Here is a 26,558-nt window from a genome sequence, read left to right as displayed (position 1 = left end):
AAACTCATGTTAACAAAAGGATAGAAGTGTGAAAGACGAATATCCTTACATAGAAGGTAATAAAATAAAAATAATACATATATAATAATAATATGAAGCTAAAGATGAATAAAGGCAATAATATATTTGCAAGTTCATCCACTCAACCATGTGCTTTTGACCTAATTATTTTATTAATTAGAATAATGAATAAAGCACACTTTATTAGATAATCAGAAATTGGTTGGAGCTTGCACATATGCTGATTAGATCATCATTAATCTATCTAACATTTAATTAAGGATGTGTAAGCGTTACTCTTTCCTATCGAATATACGGCTTGTCATATATTCAAGGGCCATGTTGAAGTCCACCTATTTCACATGGTAGATTTGTTAATTGTGATGAAACGATCGCGATGTTTCAAATATGTTATTTAATTATTTTATATATTATTTTATTAATATATATAATAATATTTTTTGATAAAAAATGTCTAATTAAATATTTTTACTATAAAATACCTGCACTCCGTGCATAGACTAAAGTATGATGAATAATCAAATTAACTAATGTCTAATAATATGAATATGTGATGTGTTTAGTTGGAAGAAAACATTTACTAGAAACAACACAAAACGAGGGTTTCGCTCGTTATAGGACTTGACCAAACATCTCATGACACGAGCTGACGACAGCTATGCAGCACCTGTATGAAAGTGAGTACCATCCCGTTAAGGACAGGTTTTCTTGTTCATATGTCAAGGGCTTGTAAGGTTTTGCGTGTTGTATCGAATTAAACCACATGCTCCACCGCTTGTGCAGGCCCCCGTCAATTCCTTTGAGGTTCGGTCTTACGACTGTACTCCCCAGACGGAGTGTTTCACGCGTTAGCTGGGCCCCTGATCCGCGTAGACCAAGGGCGAACACTCATCATTTACAGCATGGACTACCAGAGTATCTAATCATGTTTGCACCCCATGCTTTCGCACCTCAGCGTTGGTAGGGACCCAGAGAGTTGCCTTCGCTTTTGGCGTTCTATTTTCTTATTTTCTTAAGTTTGATTGAGAAGTCATGATATAGTTAAAAATCATGATGACTATCATGATAAGACAAGTTTTTCTCTTTAATTAATTAGAAGTTTCAACATTCTTTTAACAATGTTTTTTTTTAACTTGGTTAAACAACTTTGTAGAAGCTATTCTATTAGACATACATAATATATATACTAATTTTACCTAGACTTTTAAATAATTATGTATCTTATCATTAATCAAGAGTTTTCTATCATATATCGAGGAAGATATGTTGGGATTTAGCAAGTGTGAATGGGAAAAGAAAAGAGAGAATGTGAAAAGTGAGGGAACTATTTTAGAGGGAAAATGAAAAATCATTTGCAAAGTGCAAATGAAAAGTCATTTCTCCCATATCGGCAAAAGAAAGGAAAATTGTTGTCCTTATACAAGGAAACACTTTCATTACTTCTTAAAGAACTAAGAAGAAAATGCCCCCTCGTGCCGTCGACGTCGCTCGCTCGGCCTCGGATTTGGATTTGGATTTGGATTTGGCAAATGATGTAATTGATTGATAAATTTTTTGGACAAAATTTATTTAATCAGTTTTTGTTAAATCAAATAAATCCTGTTAATATTATCTCTTATAAATTTGCAGGTAATGGTAACTTTTCGAAAAGTCGTTACTTTTCAAAAAAAATCGTTATTTTCCTAACAGACACATTTTTCTGAAAAGTTGTTATTTTTTCCAAAAGACACAACTTTCTGGAATAAACGGGTCTGAACAGACACGTTTCTTGCTGAAAATGGCTATAAAAAGAAGTCAATTTTCATTTTTTAAAACACTAAAAATTTTCCTTCTTTGCATTTATTTTTCTCTCAAATAAAATTAAAGTGTCGATCGACTGAGTCTGTGTGACTTATTGTTGTTCTAAAGTTCGTTGAAGTTAAAGAAATTTGAGGTACCGCTATTTCTTTAACAGGTTTAATCCGTTTTATCTTAGGAGAAATTAATCCATAACCTTGGGTACAGTGAGGGGATTAAATTTCTTAAGGACACACAGTAGTTTCTGTGGACTCGGATTACTTCTTGTATTTTATGTATTTTTTGCTTCTTCTTATTTCTGTTTCTATTTATTAACCTTATAAATACAGGTTACTATAAGAATAACAAGATACATATAGATATATGTATTTTTCCTGCTAGATACAATTAAATAGAGAGAAGCTAGCGAGATAATCATTATCACATATATGTAGTTGTACGTATCTGAAATACCAAGGAGAGCGGTGAGCGAGTTTTATCCATGTATATTATATACATGTGAATCCCACGTGGATATCGTGTATGTCGAACAAATCACACCTAATTTTGATCTCATGTAGCTGAACACACCAAAATCTAGTAAAATTTATAAGTATATTTAATGAGTTGATAACTTTAATGGTCACTCAACTATCAATTGTTTTCACATAAAGTCATTCAACTTTCATTTTTAACTCAAAGGTCACTCAATTATAACTTCTTTGCACAAAAAGTCACTCAACTTTCATTTTCAACTCAAAAATCACTCAATTATGAATTCTTTACGCAAATTGTCACTCAACATAATTAATTATTTTTCATTAAAATTTGGTGATGTAGAATTTTAATTATTAACCAAAATTTTAAGATTTTTTTGCACAGAAAATCACTCAACATAATTAATATTATATTTTTAGCAAGTTGGATTAAATGGGCGGGGTCATTAAATGAATTAAATGGATATAGATATTTTATTCTTAAAATTTTAGTTAATAACTAAAGTTTCATGTCATTAAATTTTAATGAAAAACAATTATATAGGTTGAACCATTGAATGACTTTCAGATCATAGTTGAGTGACTTTTGAGTTGAAAATGAAAATTGAGTGACTTTTTGTATAAAAAAATCATAGTTGAGTGACTTTTAAATTAAAAGTGAAAATTAAGTGACTTTGTGTGAAAATAGTTGATAGTTTAGTGACAATTAAAATCAAAATTATTAACTCTATATTTAATTAATAAATTTCTAAACTAGTGAAATTTCTATAAATTTCGTAAAACTTAACTAGTGACCCCCATAAATCCTACTTTTGCAAATATCTCCATTAAAGTAAAGCATTTACCCTTTTAAGGCATTGACTTGAGCGGGAAACCATTGTGCATTAGTATTAAGATTAGGAAGAAACCCTAAAAGAAGAGTAGCTTTTAGAGAAGAAGGAATCCACTCTCCATTAAAAGGTATTTTTCCTTCTTCTTCTTTCGTCACTGTATAATATTAAAATTGTAGTCTTATGATATTCCCTGTTTAATTATTTATATATATAACTTGTTGTGACTATGGGTTTGGAATATTATTTGTTTTTGCCCTATTTGGCGAAGGGAAAATAAATGGATTTTAATATTACATGTATGATATTAGTGTGAGATGAGTTTAAATAGAGGAAAATGGGTCAATAACGATTCATATAAACAAATATATTACTACAAGTTAAAAATGGGGCACATGAGCTCGTGATCTCTGTGTAAAACTAGGTATTTTATGTATATATTTTAACTACTGACACCTATGGTATAAAAGGACTAAATAATGCACTTGATTGGGTATTGATTTATTTGCGGAGCCAGAATTTTCACTGGGTTCTAAATCTGTAGAAATAGACACAGTAGCCGAAGAAAGTTCAACATCTATTATACCATGTTCTAAAAATCCTACATTCGCCTCTAGATAGGACTAATATGCAATGCGTGTTTATGGTGGTATTAGGCATAACTGTTTGTCGATTTATTAGAGTATAAGAACATATTTGTTAATACATTAATACAATAGTGTGCAAAAAGTTGTGTCATGTTCTGTTATCTTGGTTATTGACTAATAAGTGATAACTTGGATCAGCCAGGAGCTTGCTACACCAGTTAACTGCTTTAAAATGGAAAAAGAGGAAGAATCTAAGGTTGTTTTGAAGCTTTTGGTGGATGAAAAGAAAGATCAAGTTGTTGCAGCTGAAGCCAAAGTAGATTTTATGGACATATTCGTTAGCCTTCTTACTTTACCATTGGAAACCATAATACGACTCATTAAAGCAGAGGCTGGAGTTGTTGGTTGTATGTACAACTTGTACCAAAGTGTTGAAAACCTCGATGTGGAAGATCTGTTCATAGAGCATTGCAAAACCATGCTGCTAAATCCAAGAAATCCCTATTCGAAGTATTGTACCAGGTTGAAAGTGAACATAGATGATTCAGGCTCCGAGAAGTATTATGACTGTTCAGGTTGGACAACGCGAACGTATTGCTCAAAGCGAAGCTATTTCATGAATGTTGAGTGCTCATGTGAAGGTACGTTTAATCAAGAGACTATTCTATTTCATGAATGTTGAGTGCTCATGTGAAGGGACGTTTAATCAAGAGACTATTCTAAGTGAGTCTTGTAGTGATAAGTACGTATTTCTTATAGGAGGGATATCATATCTAATCAGTGACGACTTGCAATTCAAGCCTGCTTCTCTAACTACCCTTTTCCAGATGCTTTCTAATGTTGGCCTGAGTGATATGAATCAGATTAAGGAGATGAATGTAGAAGTTGGCAGGAACGAGGTATTGTCCTTTACCATCCGATTAATTAAAAGAATTAGTGATTACTACATTCTTAATAAAAAAAATTATGCTTTCTGATGATATGTTTTGCTGTGATTTTCGTAAATTGGCATTTGCAGCTAGTAACATGATCTTTTTCTGGACCATTTAGGTGATTCGTCTACTTGCTCGTTCATTTATTTCAAAGACTCCCTTGTCTGATGTGTTTCTGCCCAAGCAAAAACAAAGAAGGGCACAAGTAGACATTGTAACAATGTCCGAGTCTGGAAATTTGTCGTCCATTTCTGAAAATGGAACGAGTAATAGCACCAAGAAGTTGGAGCTGAAGCTAACAGTAAGGAAGTCTACAAAGAAGGTCTTGTGTGCAGAAGCAGACAATGATTTTATTGATTTTCTCTTCAACTTCTTGACGATTCCTATAGGATCAATTGAAGATGTTCTAAAAGGGAGTTCTGGCTTGAGATGTATCGATAACTTCTATAAAAGTGTGGAGGCTTTAGATTCGAAATGGTTCAATATGCCTCCAAAGCAGAATAGTTACCATAGTGAGGATACATCTAATGACAACTTTAAGACAGTATTACTCAAGCCCAATGTTGCCACACATTATAATTCTGAGTATCAGCTGCTACAGATTTCAGAAGGAAAATCAGAATTTTACAATTTGTATGATCCAAGGCAACATATAAGGGGTAGTCATGTTCCCAAATTTCGTAAGTTCGCAAAGGAACCCTCTGCTTTCTACGTTATGGACAATTTGGAAGTAAGACCTTTGTCTTCTGCATCAACTATTTGCCTACTTCAAGAACTAAATGTGCCCCTGAATGATATTGAAGAGCAAATGATCAGTGTTGGCGAGTCAGAAGCATTGAACTTGCTGAGGGCCTCTTTGACATCATCATCATCAGCTTTGACAGAGGGCTTAAATCACAAGTTGAGGCAGCAAATAGACGAAGATGTGAAGTGTAAAACGGAGAAGCTTTGTTAGCAAACACATAGATAACTCTCTTGTGTTTTAGCCTCAAAACTTGATCCCCTGTGGCCTGTACATCAAAACCTACATGCAGGGCCAAGTATTTTTTTGTTGACTTCTATAGATATGATTAGTCCAGTAAGTGTTAATTTTGTTCTAGTTGATAAGAGGGTGAATCTAATTACATGTCATAGCTGCAAGCTACTCTAAAAGTAACAACTCTTTACTAGTACTAGTAGATTTGCACCACTTTTTTTGTCATATGCTGTTCTTTAGCATCTGGTGCTAATGCAATATTCTCTATTTTCTATTTCTTGGATTGAAATTCTCATTCTGGATATTTTGTTTATTCTCACTGTTTCAAGATAATTGGTTTGCCTATAAGGAACGTGAGACAAGTAGTATATTATTGTTCTTGATAATATCATTTAGTATTTGGTTTTAGTGTTACTTCCAGTATTTTCCTTTGTATGAGATTTTATTAAAGAAAAAGACCATTTGATTTGAATTCACGCTGAACCTTATTAAGATTTTTTTTACTTGCTTTTAGTGAATGCTATCGAGATGAAACTATTAATTAAAGATGGAAGTAGGGGTGTGCATAGATTGGTTTAATCAATTAATCGAACCAGAAAAAAAAATGTTATTGGCTTTGGGTTATTGAATTAATGAATTTTAAATGTGAAGAAGATGATACAACTGCAAGAAAATAGACAAAGGAAAAAAGAAGAGATTGTCCCACTTAGTAAAAATAAATATACAATAACATACTCAATGAAATCCCACAAGTGAGGTCTGGGGAGAGTAAAGGCCTCTAACCACTACCTCGTGGAGGTAGAGAGGCTGTTTCCGAAAATGTAAAAATATAAATATATTTTGTAATAAGAAATTAAGTAGAATTCATAATGATTCATCATGAGGGAGGAAAAACAAGAGGCCAGAAGTTACATTTAGAGTGACTTGGAACTATGACAACATTAACTTCATGGAAACCTCCAAAACTGGTGGAAATAATAGAACTACAAAATGATGGATTCATATCTGAAAACACTTGCCTCTCCAACAAGGCTTTGATGTACAGGGGATCAAAAGATGAGTTTGCTAACCAGCACGACAAAGTTTCTTCACGTTACACTGCACATCTTCATCTATCTGCTTCTTCAACTTGTGATTTAGGGCCTCTGTCAAAGCTGATGATGATAATGTCAAAGAGGCCTTCAGCAAGTTCAATGCTTCCGACACAACAATCTATTTTTCAATCAGGTCTATTTCGATTTTGAAGATTCATAAATACGTACAATTTGATGCATTAAACATTGTGAGACTGTATTATAGTCTTTAGGGTGGCATTGGTTGTTTTTCAACAAGAATAGAGGATAAATAAACGTCCAGAAAATTACAACGTTAAAATAAGTATAACGAACATGAACTATTGAAGAAACCTCCAAAACTGGTGAAATAATAAACTACAAATAGATAATACAACTCTGAATCAAGGCTTTGATGTACAATGGAACCAAGTTTTGAGGCTATGTGTTATGTATGTGTTTGCTAAACAGCGCGACAAAGTTTCTTTACGTTACATTTCACATCTTCATCAACCTGCTTCTTCATGTTTTGGTTTAGGCCCTCTGTCAAAGCTGATGATGATGATGTATGTCAAAGAGGCCTTTAACAAGTTCAATGCTTCCAACTCGCCAACACTGACCGTTTGCTCTTCAACATCATTGACAGGCACATTTAGTTCTTGGAGTAAGCAAATAGTTGATGAACAAGACAGAGGCCTCACTTCCAAATTGCACATTTAGTTATATCGTCTTTAACATTTTTCTCATGCGTGTAACTGTTCCTATTGTTAGGTTGTGGAGCCTGATTAATATTTGATGTACTGTCGTATATTAATGTTCACGCGGTTTAACCTCTGCGGTGAGGTTGTCAGGGGGTTATGGGGGGTGGTTTAACAAAAGGAGTTGTTTGTGCTATATTTTGAATATATATATATATATATATATATATATCTACACGTAAAATGTGTTAGCATGATATAATTGAGACCTTTTATAATTTACGAAGTAATAATACCTTATTATACGAGTATGTATTAATCAAAGTTGAACAAACTATGATTACCTATCATATCGTAAAATATCAAAATCGAACTTTAAAATACTTAACCATATTAATATAATATTTTAAAACCAAATAAAAAAATTATAATATCGAAACTTTCAAATATTATACCATATCTACCCTAGCCTCCATTCAGAGCGCAGCTACCTGTCATGAAAGGGGTTCAATTAGATTTCTTTTATTGAAAATTATTATGCACAAATAGGGTAATATGATATTTTTATGCATTGCGTGATCCTCCTAATCTAGGAAATAATTTTGGGGTCATTTGATAGTAAGTTATGCAGGCATTAGATCATGTGTAAGTAATAACGCTATCTGTTCTGATTTATATGTCATTATTTTAGATTTTACGAGTATTAAGGAACTAAGTAAGTTTAATATTTTATTCTTATTTTTTTTGAAACTCAAGTTTTCAATCAATGAATATGAGGTAATTTATTTTGATTAATTAATTTAACTAATGAACATGAATCATTTATTGAACTTTTCTAAGTTGATCAAATGTATATTTCAAGGCTAATAATTCACAAGGGTTAAAAAAAGGAAAAATATGCTAATTTATACATTAATTTTATAAAATGACAAGTATTATGAACCAACTATTTATAAAAAGAATTGACATATAAAAAAGAACGAAGAAAGTAACATTTTTGATAGTTAAATATGAACTAAATTATTCATGTATGGATTTAATAATATGTTAGGTTTGTTGTTTAGAAATCCACTCAAGTGCATACATAGTTTGATTCATAACAAAAATTAAAGACTATTTAAGATAAGAAGAGGCCAGCCCAACATCAAATTAAGCCACAAAAAAAGGAGTTCAGTTCTGTCCTAGCGCAAAGACCCAACCAGCTAATCCTCCCTCATCGCCTATAGAGAAAAGCTATGTGGTATTTATATTGTAGAACCTTATCAGTGTAGTTTGTCCCTTCGGGGACATCCGATAAAATTGGAACGATACAGAGAAGATTAGCATGGCCCCTGCGCAAGGATGACACGCACAAATCGAGAAATGGTCTAAATTTTTTTTGCCACACAAACACCAAAGTTTTGAGACTTAGAGCCTGTTTGGCTCAGCTTAAAAGCTGGTCAAACTGACTTAAAAACTGATTTTTGACTTATTTAACTGTTTGGCAATACTCAAAATAACTTATTTTAAGTTTAAAAAAAACTTATTTTAAGCCAAAAGTTAAAAGCTGGGATAGGGGTGCTTTTTCTTTTTTAGCTTATAAGTTGTTTTAAGTTGACCAAATTTTTATCTTTTTGCCCTTAATATTTTTATACAATCTTCAAATATAACCCTAACATTTCTTTCTTTCATTTTTCCATTTTCACGTTTGGCATAGCAACTTCAACACTTTTATCCAAACGCATAACTGCTTATTTTAAAAATAAGTTTCAGCACTTTCAAAAGTACTTTTTAAAGCTGTTTTTATTAAGCCCATCCAAACAGGCCCTTAACGTAACAAGTGAGTGCAAAATACAATGAGAAGTAACTGCAAAAAGTTAATAACATGTATTTGCTAACCAGAACAAAGAAGTTTCTTTGCATTAGACATCACATCTTTGTCTCTCGGATTCTTCAACATGTGGTTTAGGCCTGCTGTCAATGCTGATGATGTAGACGTTAAAGAGGCCTTCAGCAAGCTCAATGCTTCCAACTCGCCAACACTGATCATTTGATCTTCAATATCATGCAGAGGAACATTTAGTTGTTGGAGTAAGCAAATAGTTGATGTAGAAGACAATGGTCTCACTTCTAAATTGTCCATAACATAGAAAACGGAAGGTTCCTTTGCAAACTTTTCAAACTCACTACTACGATTATTACCTACGGATTGTCTTGGATCACTAAAGTAAAGTTCAAACCCTTCGTTAATCTGCAGAAGGATTTATGCTAAGGGGCTATACCAGGCTTGAGTAATATCATCTTAAGAGTCTTCTCATGTCTGTGTATATTCATATCTGGAGGCGGCGTATTGAACCATTTTGAATCTAAATTCTCCACACTTTTGTACAAGTTATCTATGCATCCCAACCCAGAATTCCCTTTTAGAACATCTTCAATTGATCCTAGAGGAATCGTCAAGAAATTGAAGAGAGAATCAACAAAATCATTGTCTGCTTCGGCACACAAGACCATGTTTGTAGACTTTCTTACTGTTAGCTTCAGCTCCAATTTCTTAATGTTATTCCTAGTTCCATTTTCAGAAATGGAAGATCCAAACTCGGTCATTGTGATAGTGTCTACTCTTGTCCTTTTTTGTTTTTGCTTGGGCAGAAACACATCAGACAAGGGAGTCTTTGAGATCAATTTACGCACAAGTAGATGAATCACCAAAATAGTCGAGAAAAGGTAATGTTACTAGCTGCAAATGTCGATATACAAAGCATGTAGAACATACAAGCAACCACATAAAGATACAATTTTTATATCAAGAATTCGGATGGTAAAGGATCATATTACCTCATTTTTGCCAATTTCTACATGCAGCTCCTAGATTTGATTCATATCACTCAGGCCAATATTCGGAAGCATCTGAACAAGCGAGCTTGGAGAAGCAACCTTGACTTGTAAACCGTCAGAGATTAGAAATGATATCCCTCCTTTAAGAAACACATACGCATCGCCACAAGTATTTTCAACTGAATCTTTCAGAAACATCTCGTTGTTATACTTCCCATTACATTTGCACTCAACATCCATGTACTAGCTGTTGTATCGACAATTTGAACACTTATAATATACTTAGATCCTGAATCATTCAAGTTCACTTTTAACTTCATGCAATATTCTGGATATAGATTAATCGGATTCAGTAACAAGGTTTTGCAATTTCTCTATGTACAGATCTTACTCATCGAGGTTTTCAACACTTTGGTACAAGTTATTCATACAACCAACAGTTCCAGCCTCTGCTTCAACGAGTCGTATTATTGTTCCCATTGGTAAAGTGAGAAGGCTAACAAGTATGTTGTTGAGCTAAAGTGTATAGTTCAAAAGTTAGTTATTAGTTAGTTACAATTAGTTACAAAAGTTTGTTATGATTAATTGTAGTTAGATATCTTAACTAGTCTAGTTAGTTAGTTGATTAACATCTATATATAGTGATGTATAGATATCAATGTACACTTACTGCATTCATAAAATTCAAACAGAAGTTTCTTCCTTCTTCTTCCTTTGGCCTGCTGTTCATCAGTTTATGCACCTTTGTTGGTGCTTTTCATGGTATCAGAGAAAAAATGTTGCTCATGCGATTGTTTAGCTTTCAGTGCAGTTGAAGAATTGAGATACTGTATTGTCCTAGAAGCTATTGAAGATCGCAATTACAACAACAATTGATCATGCCGACTGAGTCTTCAACCAGTGGTGCAGTTCAAGGAGGAACTACAATGGTGGATTCTCATCATCCACTTTTCTTGCAGTCATGTGATACTCCAGGTAGTTCTTTAGTTTCCATTCAACTTTCTGGATCAGAAAACTACTCATTATGGAGTAGATCTATGAAGATAGGTCTTCTAGGTAAAGGAAAAATAGGATTTATTGATGGAAAATGCAGTAAGGATAAATTCAATTCTTCTCTACATGATCTATGGGAAAAATGCAATGCTATAGTGCTATCATGGATAATGATCTCTGTAAGTAGGGAATTACTGAGTGGAATATTCTATGCAAGTAGTGCTCAACAAGTGTGGACTGATCTAAGAGAGAGATTTGACAAAGTTGATGGGTCTAGAATCTTTTATCTACATAAGGAGATTGCTACACTACAACATAAACTTATGTCTGTTTCTAGCTATTTTTCTAGGCTTAAAGAATTGTGGATGGAGTATGATTCATTGATGCCTTGTCCTGGCTGTGCATGTGAGAGTTCTAAGAGCTATGTAGAGCATTTTGAGTATCAACGACATATGCAATTTCTTCTAGGACTAAATGAATCTTATAATCAATCTAGAAGTCAGATTATGATGCTTGATCCAGCACCAGGTGTAAACAAAGCTTATTCTCTTATAATGGCTGAAGAAAGTCAGAGAATCCTAGGTAAATCGAGCACAACAGGGAGTGATAACTCTGTTTCAGCTAATGTTGGTGGAATAAATGAGACTATGGCATTTTTTAGCAATGGTAAAGGACACATGCTGAGATCAGGATCTACTTCACAGTCAGTGTCTAATCCTCCTATGGGAACTGGTTTTAGATCCAATCAGAAACAATTTAACAGTAATAACACTCTTTACTGTGACTATTGTAACTGGAAGGGCCATGTTCGAGTTAATTGTTACAAATTACATGGATATCCTGCTGATTGGAAAGGTAAAAGGAGAAACAATACTGCTTCTGTTTCAGCTAATCATGTAGGATTCAACAATACTCCTGGTTTACCTATGCATCATCAGAATACAACTAATGAGTCTTGTTCCTCTAAGGTTCAACCTACTGTATCTTCTGGTGTTTTCTCTCAACAGCAGTAGTTGCACTCTCATCAACAACAATTTCACCCTCATTTCTCTCCACAATAGTATATGCAGCTTTTGAAACTGATTGAGCCAGAGAATTCCAAGAGTAATTGTGATAATGCTACTGCACATGCTTCAGGTATAGGCACTTCTCTTATTCCTGATGCTGACAAATGGATCATTGATACAGGTGCATCCAAACATATGGTACACAATTTAAATATGTTAACACAGTGCAGCTCTTTAGATAAGAATATGTGTAACAAGGTACATCTACCTACTGGTCGTCTTGCACATGTTAGTCACATAGGGTCTTCTCAAGCGTTAGGAGGAGCTAAGATCTCAAATGTGCTACACATTCCTGAATTTCACTATAATCTTTTATTTGTATCCATGCTTACAAGGGAGTTGAATTGTTGTGCTATGTTTTATCCTGATCATTGTGTTTTCCAGGACCTCTCAAATGGGAATGTGAGGGGGACTGGCACAATGGACAATGATCTATATGTGATTCATGTTGATACTCAGTTGAAGACTCAGGGAACTCAAATAAAGTCTCAGCAAACTCAAGCTACAACTGCTAATGTGGTTTCTTCACTTAGAACTTCAAATTTGACTCTGTGGCATCAAAGGTTGGGTCACTTACCTGTTAGTGTACTAAGAACACTTAGTTGTTGCAAGCATATGCCTTCTTCCTTTATTGATATATGTATTGTTTGTCCTCTTGCTAAGCAAGTCAGATTACCTTTTCCTTTGAGTACCACTACTACACCAGCTTGTTTTCATACATTACATGCTGATGTATGGGGTCCCTATCGAGTTCCTACTCATGACAATAAGAGATATTTTCTTACTTTGGTAGATGATTACTCTAGATATACTTGGGTGTTTCTGTTGAACTCTAAGCCAGAGGTTATTGTAGTCTTACAGAACTTCTTTCAAATGCTTGGCAATGTTTTCTCTAGCACTATCAAAGTGTTGAGATCTGATAATGGTTGTGAGTTTTTCAATTCTCAAGTTTCTGCTTTACTTACAACATTGGGTATCTTGCATCAGAGTTCTTGTACATATACTCCACAGCAAAATGGGATTGTAGAGAGAAAACATAGACATATTCTTGAGATGGCCAGGTCTTTGAATCTTATCTTCCTCTCAAATTTTGGGGAGAGTGTGTTCTTACAAGTGTGTACTTAATCAATAGGATACCCTCTAAAATTCTTAAGGGTAAAACTCCTCATGAACTGCTGTATAAAACTCTTCCTTCTCTAGATCATATTAGAGTGTTTGGTTGTCTTGCATTTGCTTCTGAGGTAAAAAAGATTGACAAGTTTTCTTCTAGAGCTGTTCCAGCTGTATTTCTTGGTTATTCTAGTCTTCAAAAGGGCTACAAACTTTATGGTTTATATACAAAAAATTTCTTTGTTAGTAGAGATGTTGTGTTTCAAGAATCCATTTTTCCTTTTCAACATTTGAATTCTTCCAGTTCTTCACTTTTTCCTGTGTTTCAATTCATAGATGATACTTGTACTTCTACAAATCTGCCTTGTGATCAGCCTCTAACTATGACTTTTGATTCCTCTATAAATCCTGACTCTATTTCATTTGAATCAATATCTTTACTACCCATTCCTCCACCAGCATCTGTTAGTCTTAGAAAATCTTCTAGACTAACTAAACCTCCTATATGGACGACTGATTTTATTACTCCTAAGTCTAAATCTGCTTGCTTATATCCTGTCTCCAATCATGTGTCATATAATCTTCTCTCTACTTCCTATGATGCTGCTCTTACTGCTTATTCTTCTGTCTGCTTATTCTTCTGTCTCTGAGCCTACATCATTTACTGAGGCTTCTTCTCACCCTCAATGGGTTGATGCCATGAAGGCTGAAATTAGTGCTTTGGAGGCTAATCACACATGGAGCATTGTTGATCTTCCTCCTGGCAAGCATCTTATTGGTTGTAAATGGGTGTTTAAAGTCAAATATTTGGCCTCAGGAGATGTTGAGAGGTACAAGGCTCGACTAGTTGCCAAGGGGTTCAGTCAAAAGGAGGGTGTCGACTATACTGAAACTTTTTCTCCTGTTGCAAAGATGGTTACAGTTCGATCAGTTTTGGCTGTTGCTGCTGCTAAACATTGGCCTATATTTCAGATGGATATTCATAATGCTTTCTTACAGGGTGATCTTCTTGAGGATGTATACATGGTGATTCCTCATGGTTTTAGTAAGTCTGAGACATCTACTAAAGTGTGTAAGCTTCACAAATCACTGTATGGTCTCAAGCAGGCTCCTAGACAGTGGAATCTGAAGTTAACAGAGGCATTACTTCAGCTTGGTTTTGTTCAGAGCCACTATGACTACTTGTGTACTTGTGGATGATCTTCTTGTTACTGGGAGTTGTGAGTCCTTGATTGTACAAACAAGGAATGATCTTCAGCTCAAGTTCAACATGAAGGATCTGGGGGAGTTAACTTTCTTTCTTGGCATTGAATTTGCTAGGTCCAAGGAGGGGTATGTTATGAACCAACGCAAATATGCTTTGGAACTTATTTCAGAGATGGGATTAAGTGGTGCAAAACCAGTTCACACTCCAATAGATCCTAATGTAAGGTTGACTTCTATTGAATATGATTTACATGTGCAAGGTGATTCAGGAGTTATACAAGGAGATAAACCCTTGAAGGATATTGGAAGATATCAAAGGTTGGTAGGTTGATTACTATATCTCACCATGACCAGAATAGACATATCATTTGTTGTCCAAGTTTTGAGTCAGTATATGCATGCTCCAAAAGAATCTCACATGGAAGCAGCTCTCCAGGTAGTCAGATATATTAAAACAGCTCCAGGGTTAGGACTGTTTATGCCTTCACAAAGCTCAGAATTACTTACAACCTACTGTGACTCAGATTGGGGTACTTGTATGCAAACAAGGAAATCTGTCACAGGCTATCTTGTGAAATTTGGTGATGCTATCATTTCTTGGAAGTCGAAGTAACAAGAAACTGTTGCTAGAAGTTCTGCAGAAGCTGAGTTTAGGAGTATGGCATCAGCAGTAGCTGAAATTACATGGCTTATTGGATTATACAAGGAGTTAGGAGTCAATATTAAACAACCAGTCAATCTATTTTGTGATAGTAAAGTTGCAATTCAAATTGCATCTAATCCTATCTTTCATGAACGAAGTAAGCATTTTGATATAGATTGTTATTTTGTTAGGGGAAAGATATTACAGCATATGATCAAGACACAACATGTATCAACAAAAGATCAACTAGCAGATTTACTTACTAAAGGACTTTGGAAAGCTCCACATCTACATTTAATGGCCAAGCTGGGAGTGAAAGATATCTTTCAGCCATCAGCTTGAGGAGGGGTGTTGAGCTAAAGTGTATAGTTCAAAAGTTAGTTATTAGTTCGTTACAAATCAGTTACAAAAGTTTGTTATATTTAATTGTAGTTAGATATCTTAACTAGTCTAGTTAGTTAGTTGATTAACATCTATATATAGTGATGTATAGGTATCAATGTACACTTACTGCATTCATAAAATTCAAACAGAAGTTTCTTCCTTCTTCTTCCTTTGGCCTGCTGTTCATCAGTTTATGCACCTTTGTTGGTGCTTTTCATATGTCCATAAAATCTACTCCGGATTCAGCTGCAACAACTTGATCCTTCTCTTTATCCACCAAAAGCTTCAATAGAATCTTAGATTCTTTCTTCTTATCCATTTTGAGGTAGCAAATGCCTAGCTGATCCAGGTAAGAACACTGATAAAAGGAAGCAAGCAATGTTCACGAACATGGAAACAGAACACAAGTTTTAGCACACTATTGTATATGTAAATATGTTTATGTATTCTATTAAAAACCAACAAGCAATTATCCAAATGGATGATTATAATTACATAAACATGCACTGCAGATTCCATAAATACTACAATAACATCATTTATCAAATGACAACTCCAAATTTTGTGTCTTAGTGATAACACCAAATTTAAGCATAAGTCCAAAACTACCACTCATTCCCTTTCAATTTATGTATATTAGCTTAAATGGACTCGATCACTAATACAAAAATCACACTTTTTAATCTTATGATCTTAAACTAATGATTATAGAATATATCAAAATGCCTTTTGAATCTTGTAATTTGAATAAGATATAAAAAATAAAATTAAACCCTCTATAGCACTGATCCAAGGGTTATACTTGTATTAGTGGAGTCAAAAGTTAATATATATATATATATATATATATATATATATATATACACGATATTATTTTTCAACTAAATTGATTCCACTTGACCCTCTGTTGGTCCGCCCCTAGTATCGGATCTTGCTTGTTTTTGTTTTTCCTTGGGAAGAAACACATTAGTCAAGGGAGTTTTTGAGATCAATAAACGCGTGCTAGTAGATGAATTACCTAAATGATCGAGAAAAGGATCATGTTACTAGCTGGAAATGACAATCTATGGAAAATACGTTATATAGGCATAATATAAATATTGGACCCTAAACTTGGTTTCAAATTTTAACTTTGACCTTCAACTTTCATAGTGCACAAGCAGAAACTGTAATTATCCTACCTCTAAACAAATAAATACGCGATTTTTGGAGCTAAAGAGAGTGAAATGCGGAACGCTCCCACGTGTATTAGAATTAAAATGAGATTTTGATTTGGAAATATAAAAATATATATAAAGAAATTCATTAAGGGTAGAGTTGTCATTTCAACATTTTTTCCCGTTTTGGGCCTAAAAAATTGCACCTCACTCGCGCAAAATACGTGCACATCACGCGTTTTGCCAGGTAAGACTCGCGTGTTTATTTATTAAAAGGTTGGATAGTTAAAATAATAGTCCGCCTCATTTTTACATTTTTGTATCCGTCTCATTTTTTGTCACCTTTTTGTATGCGTCTCATTTTATGTCATATTTTTGTATCCATCTCATTTGACTTAAAAATGAGGAATTTTAGGTATTTTTAAAACTAATAGGGGATAAGGATAATAAGTGAACTTAATGTATTGTATTATTATATCAATTAAAAAATTTGTGTAATTATAAACTTGTAAGAGACAAATGGTAGTGACATGTGTCCTTTTGTCCTATTATAATCGCGGAGATGAAGATCGCAAATTCTTAATTAATGACAAAAAAAACATTTTTTTTTCTTGTAAGAAATGGACTATTGTGTTTAGGCTAAAAATCTACAATGTAAAACTTGAGTTATAATTTTAGACTAAATTGACATTTACAAAGTCTTCTACATATGAAATTGGCTGAATCCCTACAGCCTCGTGCCAGCAATGCTCTAGACCCCACACCCACAGCAAATGGCGTGTGAGAAGATAATCTCCTACATATCTTACAGTATATGACTATGTACTTTCTTCTTCATTAAGGCACAAATTGGTTTATATATCATGTGGATAGAGGGATTATGTTAAAATCTACTATTTGAACTGTGATCTGAGTCTTAAATTTGTTGGGGAGCAATGGAGCAGCCACTGTTGATAGGTTAGTCATTTTTTCTATCATCATTAAAGCTTAAAGCTTGAATCTTTTATGTCAGTATTTTATACCCTTTTCTTGATTTACAATCTTCCAATTTTATATAGCTAAATTGCTTAAAGATTGAATCTTTACTGTTAATTTGTATACCCTTTTGTTGCTTATACCATTATATGCATAGCCTAGTTGCTTAAAGCTTGAATCTTTTCTGTCAATTTTTATGCCCCTTTTCTTGGTCTGCCCTTTTTGCATATCTTGTATTCTGAAGCTTGAATCTTTTTATGAATGTTTAATACACTTTTATTGCTTTTCTCATTTTTGCACAGAATCATTGGTTAAAGCTTGAATCCTTTCTCTAAATATTTTATACCCTTTTATTACTAGTCCAATTTTGTATAAATGGTTCGAGATGTAGAAATAGCCTCTTGTGTAGAAATATAGGGTGCGGCTGCATATAGAGCCTTGTGGTCTGGCCTTTCTTGGACCCTGCACATCACGGGAGCTTTAGTGCATTGTGCTGCCTTTTTTCATTGCTTGAGACCTGAATCTTTTCTGTGTTCGTTAACCCTCTTCTTGCTTTTCCCTTTATCTTTTCTGAAAAAATCCTATACCCTTTCATTACTAGTTCAATTTTGCACAAATGGTTAGCCTCTTACAGAATTAATACTGTGTATAGATCCTTGTGCTCTGGCCCTTTCTGGACCCTGCATGCTTTAGCACACCGGACTGCCTGTTTTCATTGCATAAAGCTTGAATATTTTCTGTTTAACCCACTTCTTGCTTTGCCCTTTTTGCATCCTTAATTGCTTTAAGTGGGGATCTTTTCTTTTTTCAATTCTTTCTAGCTTTTACCTTTTCGCATAGCTTAATTTTGTGTTTGATGTGACTTCCAAAAAGCAGGGAAAGTAGCTAGTGAAACAGGTCAAAGAGGGAGTGAGAAATGGGGTTCTTATGAGTATGTGGGAAGGGCTGGCTCTGTGATTCCCACGACTTCCTTAGCTGGATCAGAAGTCAGCGTTGATGAGATTCGGTCTGCTGCTTCTATGTCAGTTCCTTACTCTCCTTCTCTCCATGCCCCCTTGATCAGCTCTCCTCAATCCCAATCCCAGCCACAGTTTTATGGTAAGTTCCCTACTAACTCATCAATTCATACCTGCTTATTCTATGTTGAGTTCTATATACTACATCCATTTTATATCATATGGTAGTGTTTGACTGTACACAATTTTTTTAATAAAGAAAGAGAACTTTTGGCATATGGAAAGTACACTTAGAGCTAGTAGTAGAGCAGTATGCCGTTAAGGTTGAAATAAGAAGTTTAAAATTAAAGAATTTCCAAATATAAAAAGGTGTTGTTCTTTCTTTTTGGAACATAGTTAGAAGGAATAAGTAACATATAAAATGAAATAGATGGAGTAACTCTTATATTTTGCTGAGCAAAAAGGGTTCTTAACCGTTGCTTTTAGCTTGGTGCTATTACAATTTTACTTGATTTATCATAATGTACACACATTTAAGTTGTTTTCTAGCTTAGGGACTTCCCGATTTATTAAGCATACCCCACTTAATTGGTATTGAGGCGTAGTTGTTGTTGTTGTTTGTACAAACCCATACCCATATGGTGCTTCCTTATTCATGGTTGCCTGCTGGTTAGTAGTTAATACCAGAACTGTCTGGCCTTATGATTTGCATTAAGTTTTACCTCCATAGTTCTTGTGAATTTTCTGAATATAATTAAGCTATCTGTTTAAATTTTTATCTGATTTTAGCTGATGATAGGATGTTGGTACCTTTTACTTTCCTTTTGTTTTTCATTGGTAAAGCTCATAACTGTGATTAGATCACTTGCACGGTGCAAGTGGTTTCTTTGCTCTAGAGTATGCATATGACTTCCCTGCAGTGTTGTCACTATGTCTTATTTGTAACATCATGTTTATCTCTTGTTGCAGAACAAGGGATTGTTTATCAGGGTGGGTACTACGGAGATGCAAGTGGGACTACTGGTGATCAACGGAGGTAATTACACCACATTCTTCTTAACACTGGTCTTTCTTGGGTTACATAGGCTATATCTTTTGAACTTATTACTCGTTAATTGCTGCACAAGTTTCCTCTCCTGCCGACTTCAGGAGACCAATTAGAGTTCTGAAACAAGTAACGAGAAATACAAGGAATTATAATATTTGAGTTACAATATAAAGATGATTTCCAATATTTTTCTTCATAGTTACTGTAGTTTTATGCATGCGTTTATTCTTTTTTGTCTCCTTGATTTTGCTTTATGGTTTTTGCAACAGCATTTTGATTAACTCAATTTTTTGGCAGGCAAGTGCTAGACGAGGTAGAAGTACGAGAGTTGCTTATAGATCATGTTGGCCATCGCTGCTGTTGGGGAAGTCGTCCAGCTCGGACCTGGAAGATTCATGCAATTGAAGACTGCAATGTCTATGTGGGAACTCTGGAAACTTTCACGGAAGAGAGAGATACAGTTGTAGAGAAGGAGCTGTACTCCGGTGGCAGCATCGAAGGAAAGGACAAGGGACCTGAAACAGGAATATGGGAGCTAGATTTAAGGTCTGAGTTTCCTGTTTTATTTGTACCTTACAAGGAATCAAGGCTGAGAATTCCTCATTCAGAAACTATTGAGAAATGTTCAGGTAATAGACATGGTTCGTGGGATAGTCATCTTGCATTTGTTAATAGAATAACAAAATAATCACCTAAAAAAAAGTATATAGCTCTATCTCTTGTGTTACTATTGTACTGTCTAACATTTTTCCTTCCGTGATTTTTGCTTATGTTATTTGCTTCACAGGTTGTGATGGTCGAGGCAATACAGTTTGTCCTACTTGCAATACAGATCAAGATCCAGGGTTCTACAAGGAGGGTCAAATGACTCAGTGTACGACTTGCTATGGAAGGGGTCTAATTGCTCATAAGGATGGATCTGATACAATGTGAGCTTTTGACTGAGAGTTAACTGTTGCACAAGTTTTTGGTGTTTTATGATCTATATAGATGAAACTCTTACCCTATTTCTCATCTAAATTTCCTTCTCCTTCATGGTTTCTGTTGGTGGAATTTCTGGTAACAAATGCCAATTTTTGTGGTGTCCGACTGATGTAAGCGATTTACTGAAAGAATTTTCCCCCCTCTTTTGCAGATGCCTGAATTGTAAAGGTAATGGAAAACTTCCTTGTGTGACTTGTGAATCTCGTGGCCTCATCAAATGCCAAACATGCCAAGGTGGTGGTTCTCTTTTGACACAGAAAGTAGCTGTTGTTAGATGGTATTTCATCTTTACTTTTGATTTATTATTACTCAAATCTTTATTGAAAACTAAAATCAAGGAAATCATGACGCTGTCAAGTGACGTTTTACTCGTACAAATTATCTAGTCTTTTGATATTATGCTGTGTAAATAAGCTAATTTGGCTGTCTTAGGCAGAAACACACTAATCAATCAGTATAAACTACTGAAACGTTTAAGAGAAGTTTTGTGGTTTCGAGTCGTGATTAATTAGGAACTCTGTATTTCTTGTGTTGGCCTCGTTAGTACCCTGCTTCTTGTCTAGAGAAAATAAAAACAATTCCCGGGCAGAATACGCATAAACTGATACCCATTGCAATTAGAATACAGACCCAAAATGTAATCCTTTTGTGGTATCATAATAGTCCAGTCCAGAACTGCTATGTAAACCACTTGTCTAATTTGACGTAACTGTATGCCATGAAACATGAATGACAGACTTCAGTCATCCTTATAGCAAACAGTTTCTCATCCATATGATTTGAGGTATCGTGTAGTATTTTTGGTGTTTATGCAGAGCGATGGATCATATAAGACGTAAATGTACTCTTTGTCCATCTAGTTTTTACCAACATGGCCGAAGTATACAATACCTATACACTTTGGTTAAAGTATAGACTACCTTTACTCTGTGTACATATTCTGTAAACTAGATGACCCAAAGGCATTGGAATGTAATTGACTTCTTATCGTAGGAGGACGCATTCAACCAGGAAAGTTAATGCTACAAGCGGAGCAGCTTCTGTTCCAGACGACGTGTTTCACAGAGCAAAGGGAGTTCAGTTGTGCAATAACCAAGCTTACCAGTGCACGCCAGCCTACTTTGCTGATTCGTATTTCCTGAACAAGTTCTCTTCTGAAGTAATTGCAGAGAGGCCTTCTGTACCTACTACTGCAAGGATCATATGCGAGCGCCACATCATCTCAGTTGTCCCAGTGACTCGCGTGACTATGACTGATCGTAACCGCTCCTTCAGCTTCTATATTATTGGAAATGACAGAGAGGTTTATATGAAAGACTACTATCCTTCTAGGTTTTGTTGGGGCCTTTGCCCTTGCCTGGAATGGTTGAAGTTATAATTCAAGAACTGGATTTGTTGTTGTCATCATTGGTTTGAGTTTGTCCCAAGTGTTCAAGGGGACAAAATGTTGGTTTTTGTGTAGAATAATATGCTTTATGATTTGCACTGTTCCCAAATAAAAAGAAAAAAAAAAGTTGTCTTCCTATCAATAATTGTCATGATAGGAAATCCTAGTAGCTCACTTCGTTGGTTGTCTATCAGCTTTTACACCGTTGGTGATCATTGGTTGGTTGGATACCTTTCATCACGTTGGTTATTATTAGTTGATCGGTTACCTGAACTTCAATCTCATTTTTGAGTTGAATTTTTATCTCATTAGTTATGATTCGATTCTCCACCTTTGTAATCCTCTTTCCAATTACCCTTTGTAGCTACCCTGTTTTATTTTATTTTTAAAAAGTTAATATAATGTCATAATTGTTTTTCGTAAGTGCAAGTATTGAGCCCCATGTGCTGGAAGCGTCTAATAATAATAATTCTCCCAATGAGCTGCCCTAATAATTGTTAAGTCTCCCACATGTGTGGGGATGAGTCATTTAGTCTCGTTAAACTAGGGTTTGAGGTTGAGTTTAGACGAGGCTTTTAATTTTTGGCACATATGACGAGAGTTATTTGGTCTCTTTGTATATAGACCGGAGCGATAATTCCTTTATGAGCTGATTTTAGAGATTGAATTAGTTACAATAATCAACATTTGTTTTAATTAATAATCAACATGTTGATAACGAGCTTATAGCTAATACAACTAATAATATCTATAAAGCCACGTTGTAGTTGAATTTCTATGAATTATTTATTTAATTTTTAAAAAATCATGACAGGTGTATTAAATTTTGATGGAGGGAAGTTGAGATTTTTAATTTATGAGTTAAGCCAATCTTTCCGTCTAAAAAGTCCGTACCTAATCTTAGATGTTAATTTAGAGATAATTTTAAGCATGCAGAATTTAATCTTAGATATTTAATTTTGAGTCATCTTAGATATTTAATTCGGAGTCACCTTTGTACGAAGTATCTTATTTTTAATGTGAGATTTTGAGGTGCAAATCAAAACTAGTCAGGCTTCAATGTGAATACAGTATACTGAGGGTGAAGTAAAAAAAAAATCTCTTCAAGAAAAGAATTTCTTCCCAAAGGAGAAAAATTACGACAATAATATTATGTGTAATTTTAAAAGTAAGGCTTGGAAGAATGGTATGTATATAACTTTATTATATTCCTATCTTTTGAAGGTGAATGTGTTATTCTCGATAAGAGAAAAATAACAACAACAAATATTATGATAACTAAAATAAAGAAAACAACATATAATAAAAATGAAGAATAAGACGATAAAAGAATAACTACCTACTAACCTTCTGCTCTAATCATCAACCTCCATATCCATCTATCTAAAATCATGTCTTCGATAAACTATAAATATATCATTTCTACTCCATTAATCACTTTATTCTAATATTTCTTCGATCTACCCTCGTCTCAAAAAAAAAAATTACATTACCTACCCATATTTATCAAATCACAAAGCTACCAAACTTGGTCACATGTTACTTAACAAAAACATGAAATGGTGCACTAATTATACAAGGCCACACATAAATTAAATAAATATGTGACTATTCATAGGTTTTGGAACTTGCTAGGAATATTACAAGAAAGTCACTTGCAAATAATAAAATTAAGCAGCCCTGCAACTTTGACATAACTTCACGTGTTAATAATACTCCTCCTACCCAATTTAAACAGAATATATGTTTATATTATTTAATTTACTAAATCAAAAATTAATTATTCTTTTACATTTTGTCCCTGTAATTAATATAACCTTTGAAAGTTAAAACAAATTCTGAAAAATCAAAAGAGGCTATTTAATATGAATGAAAAATAATATTAATCGATTTTTTTAATGAAGTTTTAATCATTATATAAGAAATAATTTATATATATATATAGCCAAACTTACAAAGCAAACAAACTCATTGAAACTCTACAACCTTAGGTTGACTGTTGACCAAGATTTGCAAAGTCAACAAAGTCATCATCAAAATAAATATTTAATTCAAGATAAGACAAATTATCTTACAAGTACTTTGAATATAGTTCCAATATTTATTCTTTTAAATATAAATATTCACTTTTGTTGAATAATTATAACTTACCTTTACTAAAAAAAATTTTATTTAGCTTGTTTTATTACCTTTCTTCCAAGTATCCCTATATATACCCTTTAGCTATTCATTTTACTCCTTGCATCACACCAATTTTTTCTGTCTTTCTTTCTTTGTGTTTTTAGTCTAAAAGTTATTTCTTTTCTTCTCTCTCTTATTAAAGAAAAAAAATAATAAGAGGGAGAAAATAAATTTCACATTCAACCATGTTTTCCCTTTCATCTATACAATCTAACAATATTCAATCTCAATCATCTTCGTCGCTACTCTTCAATCATCATCACCAGCATTCAACTATTTCAACTCGGTTTCATCACCACCGCCTACTCTTCCCTCTCCGTGCCCAAAATAGCGACTTAACTACAGCCACCACCAATAACAACTATGTCGATCTTGATGACAATCTAACCAGACTTGATAAATTTTCAAAATCATTAAGTATTTCGAATATCGAAGAAAATACATCATTAAATCCCCTCTTATGTTCCAATAACAAGCTCAAAATAGCTATCATAGGCTTTGGAAACTTTGGACAATTTATTGCCAAATCCTTTATCAAACAAGGCCATGTTGTATTAGCTCATTCACGTAGTGATTATTCCCTCATAGCACAATCCCTTAATGTCCACTTCTTTCAAGATCCTAATGACTTATGTGAACAACATCCTGACGTTATTTTACTTTGCACATCCATCAATTCACTCGAAAACGTCATTCGTTCCCTTCCCATCCAAAAGCTTAAACGTAACACACTTTTCGTAGACGTATTATCAGTCAAAGAATTCCCGAAAAACATTTTTCTTCAATCACTACCAAAAGAATTTGATATTTTGTGTACTCATCCTATGTTTGGTCCAACAAGTGGTAAAGACAATTGGAAAGGACTACCATTTATGTATGACAAAGTTAGAATTGGACAAGAAGAGTCAAGAATTAAAAGAGTCAACAATTTTATCAACATTTTTGTAAAAGAAGGTTGTAGAATGGTTGAAATGAGTTGTAGTGAACATGACAAGTATGCTGCTGGATCACAATTTATTACACATACTATTGGAAGAATGTTACAAAGACTTGGGACACAAACAACTCCTATAAACACAAAAGGATATGAAAGTTTGTTGAATTTGATGGAGAATACAACTAGTGATAGTTTTGATTTGTATTGTGGTTTGTTTATGTATAACAATAATTCAATGGAGGTGTTAGAGAAACTAGATGCAGCATTGGATAGTTTGAAAAGGGAATTATTTGGACAAGTTCTTCAAAAGTTGGAGAAAAGAGTGGAAAAGGGAAGTAGGTTAGCTTTACCTACTCCTGATTTTAGTAAGAAAATTGAAAAATTGAAAGTTGAGAGGAAGGAACTAGAGGCACTTTCTTGATACTAGCCGTGCCTGAATTCAGATCGGACCAGACTCTTCTTTGTTTGAGCTGCTTCCAGGCATGCAGGCCGAAGATCTCATTTGTCCTGAACAAGTAGAGTGGTTGATTTGTGTAATAATTTTTATCTTTTTCTAATAAAACAACAAAGATTTGTAATTTTGTATAATAAGAGTTGATATATTGTTCTTTCTGTTCGAAAGACACGTTTTCTTTTTTAGTTTGTTCTGCAAATAAATTTTATCTTTTTATAATTATTAATAACTAAAATTTTTTACCATTTATGAAATAATTTATAGCAATATATAAACATCTAAAATTTATTTTAGATCAAAATTATAATTGAGCCTCTACTGTACATCTCACTATATCTCTATAATAGTTTGCTAGATAATATAAATGTTATTGAAATAATATTTTCTCACTTCTTTTATCATACAGTAGAAAATAAGTGACTAAGAAAATAATTTCTATGAATAATATTTATTTGTCATACCAATCATGAAATAAAAGAAGAGAAAAGTGAATTGAAGTGAAATAATATAGTATTTACCAAACTTGGTCATAGGGGTGGAACTAAAATTTTCAATAAGATAATTTAAAAATTGTAAGAATAGACACATGAAATAGTCGAAGAGAGTACAACATCTATTATATACATATAAAATTATTTTAACCATATATAAGCAATATACTTTTCTACCAAAAAAAAAATTGAATGAATCAATTTATACAAAATAACTCCGTCCCTACTGTATCACGTTATGTTTCTTAAATATGAAATATAATATTCATAAAATTTTGGAACTTGCTAGGAATATGACACGACAGCCACTTGTGAATAAAAATAATTTAGCAACCTTGGAATTTGACATAACATCGTGCTAATAAGGTTTTCTCTATTTTAATTTGTTTATTTAATTTT

At 33.8% G+C, this 26,558-nt stretch overlaps 4 protein-coding genes, 1 non-coding gene and 1 pseudogene across 7 annotated transcripts; 5 read left to right on the top strand and 1 right to left on the bottom strand.

Moving 5' to 3' along the window:
• Positions 1-3,116: 3,116 nt before the first annotated feature.
• On the top strand, positions 3,117-5,893 carry LOC101258777 (uncharacterized). 2 transcript variants are annotated; one of them, XM_010327511.4, is made up of 4 exons: positions 3,117-3,254; positions 3,914-4,352; positions 4,471-4,610; positions 4,762-5,893. In XM_010327511.4, the coding sequence occupies exons 2-4, from the start codon at positions 3,944-3,946 to the stop codon at positions 5,596-5,598; spliced, it is 1,386 nt and encodes a 461-aa protein (XP_010325813.1). In that variant the 5' UTR covers positions 3,117-3,254; positions 3,914-3,943; the 3' UTR covers positions 5,599-5,893. The 2 variants fall into 2 exon arrangements, with proteins under 2 accessions (XP_010325813.1, XP_004246358.1); XM_004246310.5 differs by having other exon boundaries at positions 3,910-4,352.
• A 2,750-nt stretch (positions 5,894-8,643) lies between these two features.
• Positions 8,644-8,746, top strand: LOC112940004 (U6 spliceosomal RNA). Its single transcript, XR_003248320.1, has one exon. It is a non-coding gene; the product is annotated as a U6 spliceosomal RNA (small nuclear RNA).
• A 423-nt stretch (positions 8,747-9,169) lies between these two features.
• On the bottom strand, positions 9,170-10,578 carry LOC109121058 (uncharacterized; annotated as a pseudogene).
• Positions 10,579-11,064: 486 nt separating this feature from the next.
• On the top strand, positions 11,065-12,192 carry LOC138338270 (uncharacterized). Its single transcript, XM_069289059.1, has one exon. It carries the CDS (start codon positions 11,065-11,067, stop codon positions 12,190-12,192), a length of 1,128 nt encoding a protein of 375 aa, XP_069145160.1.
• Positions 12,193-17,359: 5,167 nt separating this feature from the next.
• LOC101259068 (uncharacterized) lies at positions 17,360-22,241 on the top strand. 2 transcript variants are annotated; one of them, XM_004246311.5, is made up of 7 exons: positions 17,360-17,703; positions 18,598-18,819; positions 19,647-19,713; positions 20,023-20,354; positions 20,513-20,654; positions 20,861-20,986; positions 21,703-22,241. In XM_004246311.5, exons 1-7 carry the CDS (start codon positions 17,682-17,684, stop codon positions 22,085-22,087), a joined length of 1,296 nt encoding a protein of 431 aa, XP_004246359.1. In that variant the 5' UTR covers positions 17,360-17,681; the 3' UTR covers positions 22,088-22,241. The 2 variants fall into 2 exon arrangements, with proteins under 2 accessions (XP_004246359.1, XP_010325815.1); XM_010327513.4 differs by having other exon boundaries at positions 17,363-17,703; positions 18,595-18,819.
• Positions 22,242-24,015: 1,774 nt separating this feature from the next.
• Positions 24,016-25,835, top strand: LOC101259361 (arogenate dehydrogenase 2, chloroplastic-like). The gene has a single exon (XM_004246312.5). It carries the CDS (start codon positions 24,463-24,465, stop codon positions 25,633-25,635), a length of 1,173 nt encoding a protein of 390 aa, XP_004246360.1. The 5' UTR covers positions 24,016-24,462; the 3' UTR covers positions 25,636-25,835.
• The last annotated feature ends 723 nt before the right edge of the window (positions 25,836-26,558 follow it).

This window comes from Solanum lycopersicum, chromosome 9 (genome assembly GCF_036512215.1).
Source record: "Solanum lycopersicum chromosome 9, SLM_r2.1".
NCBI lineage: Eukaryota > Viridiplantae > Streptophyta > Magnoliopsida > Solanales > Solanaceae > Solanum > Solanum lycopersicum.
The sequence above is the reverse complement of the archived record's forward strand: the minus strand, read 5'-3'. Positions and strand labels throughout refer to the sequence as shown.

Coding starts and splice junctions, on each gene's coding strand:
- LOC101258777 (XM_010327511.4), top strand. CDS start 3,944: ATGGAAAAAGAGGAAGAATCTAAGGTTGTTTTGAAGCTTTTGGTGGAT. Junction 4,353..4,470: donor TGTTGAGTGCTCATGTGAAG/GTACGTTTAATC, acceptor TATTTCTTATAG/GAGGGATATCATATCTAATC. Junction 4,611..4,761: donor TAGAAGTTGGCAGGAACGAG/GTATTGTCCTTT, acceptor TGGACCATTTAG/GTGATTCGTCTACTTGCTCG.
- LOC138338270 (XM_069289059.1), top strand. CDS start 11,065: ATGCCGACTGAGTCTTCAACCAGTGGTGCAGTTCAAGGAGGAACTACA.
- LOC101259068 (XM_010327513.4), top strand. CDS start 17,682: ATGGAGCAGCCACTGTTGATAG. Junction 20,355..20,512: donor AACTATTGAGAAATGTTCAG/GTAATAGACATG, acceptor TTTGCTTCACAG/GTTGTGATGGTCGAGGCAAT. Junction 20,655..20,860: donor AAGGATGGATCTGATACAAT/GTGAGCTTTTGA, acceptor CCTCTTTTGCAG/ATGCCTGAATTGTAAAGGTA.
- LOC101259361 (XM_004246312.5), top strand. CDS start 24,463: ATGTTTTCCCTTTCATCTATACAATCTAACAATATTCAATCTCAATCA.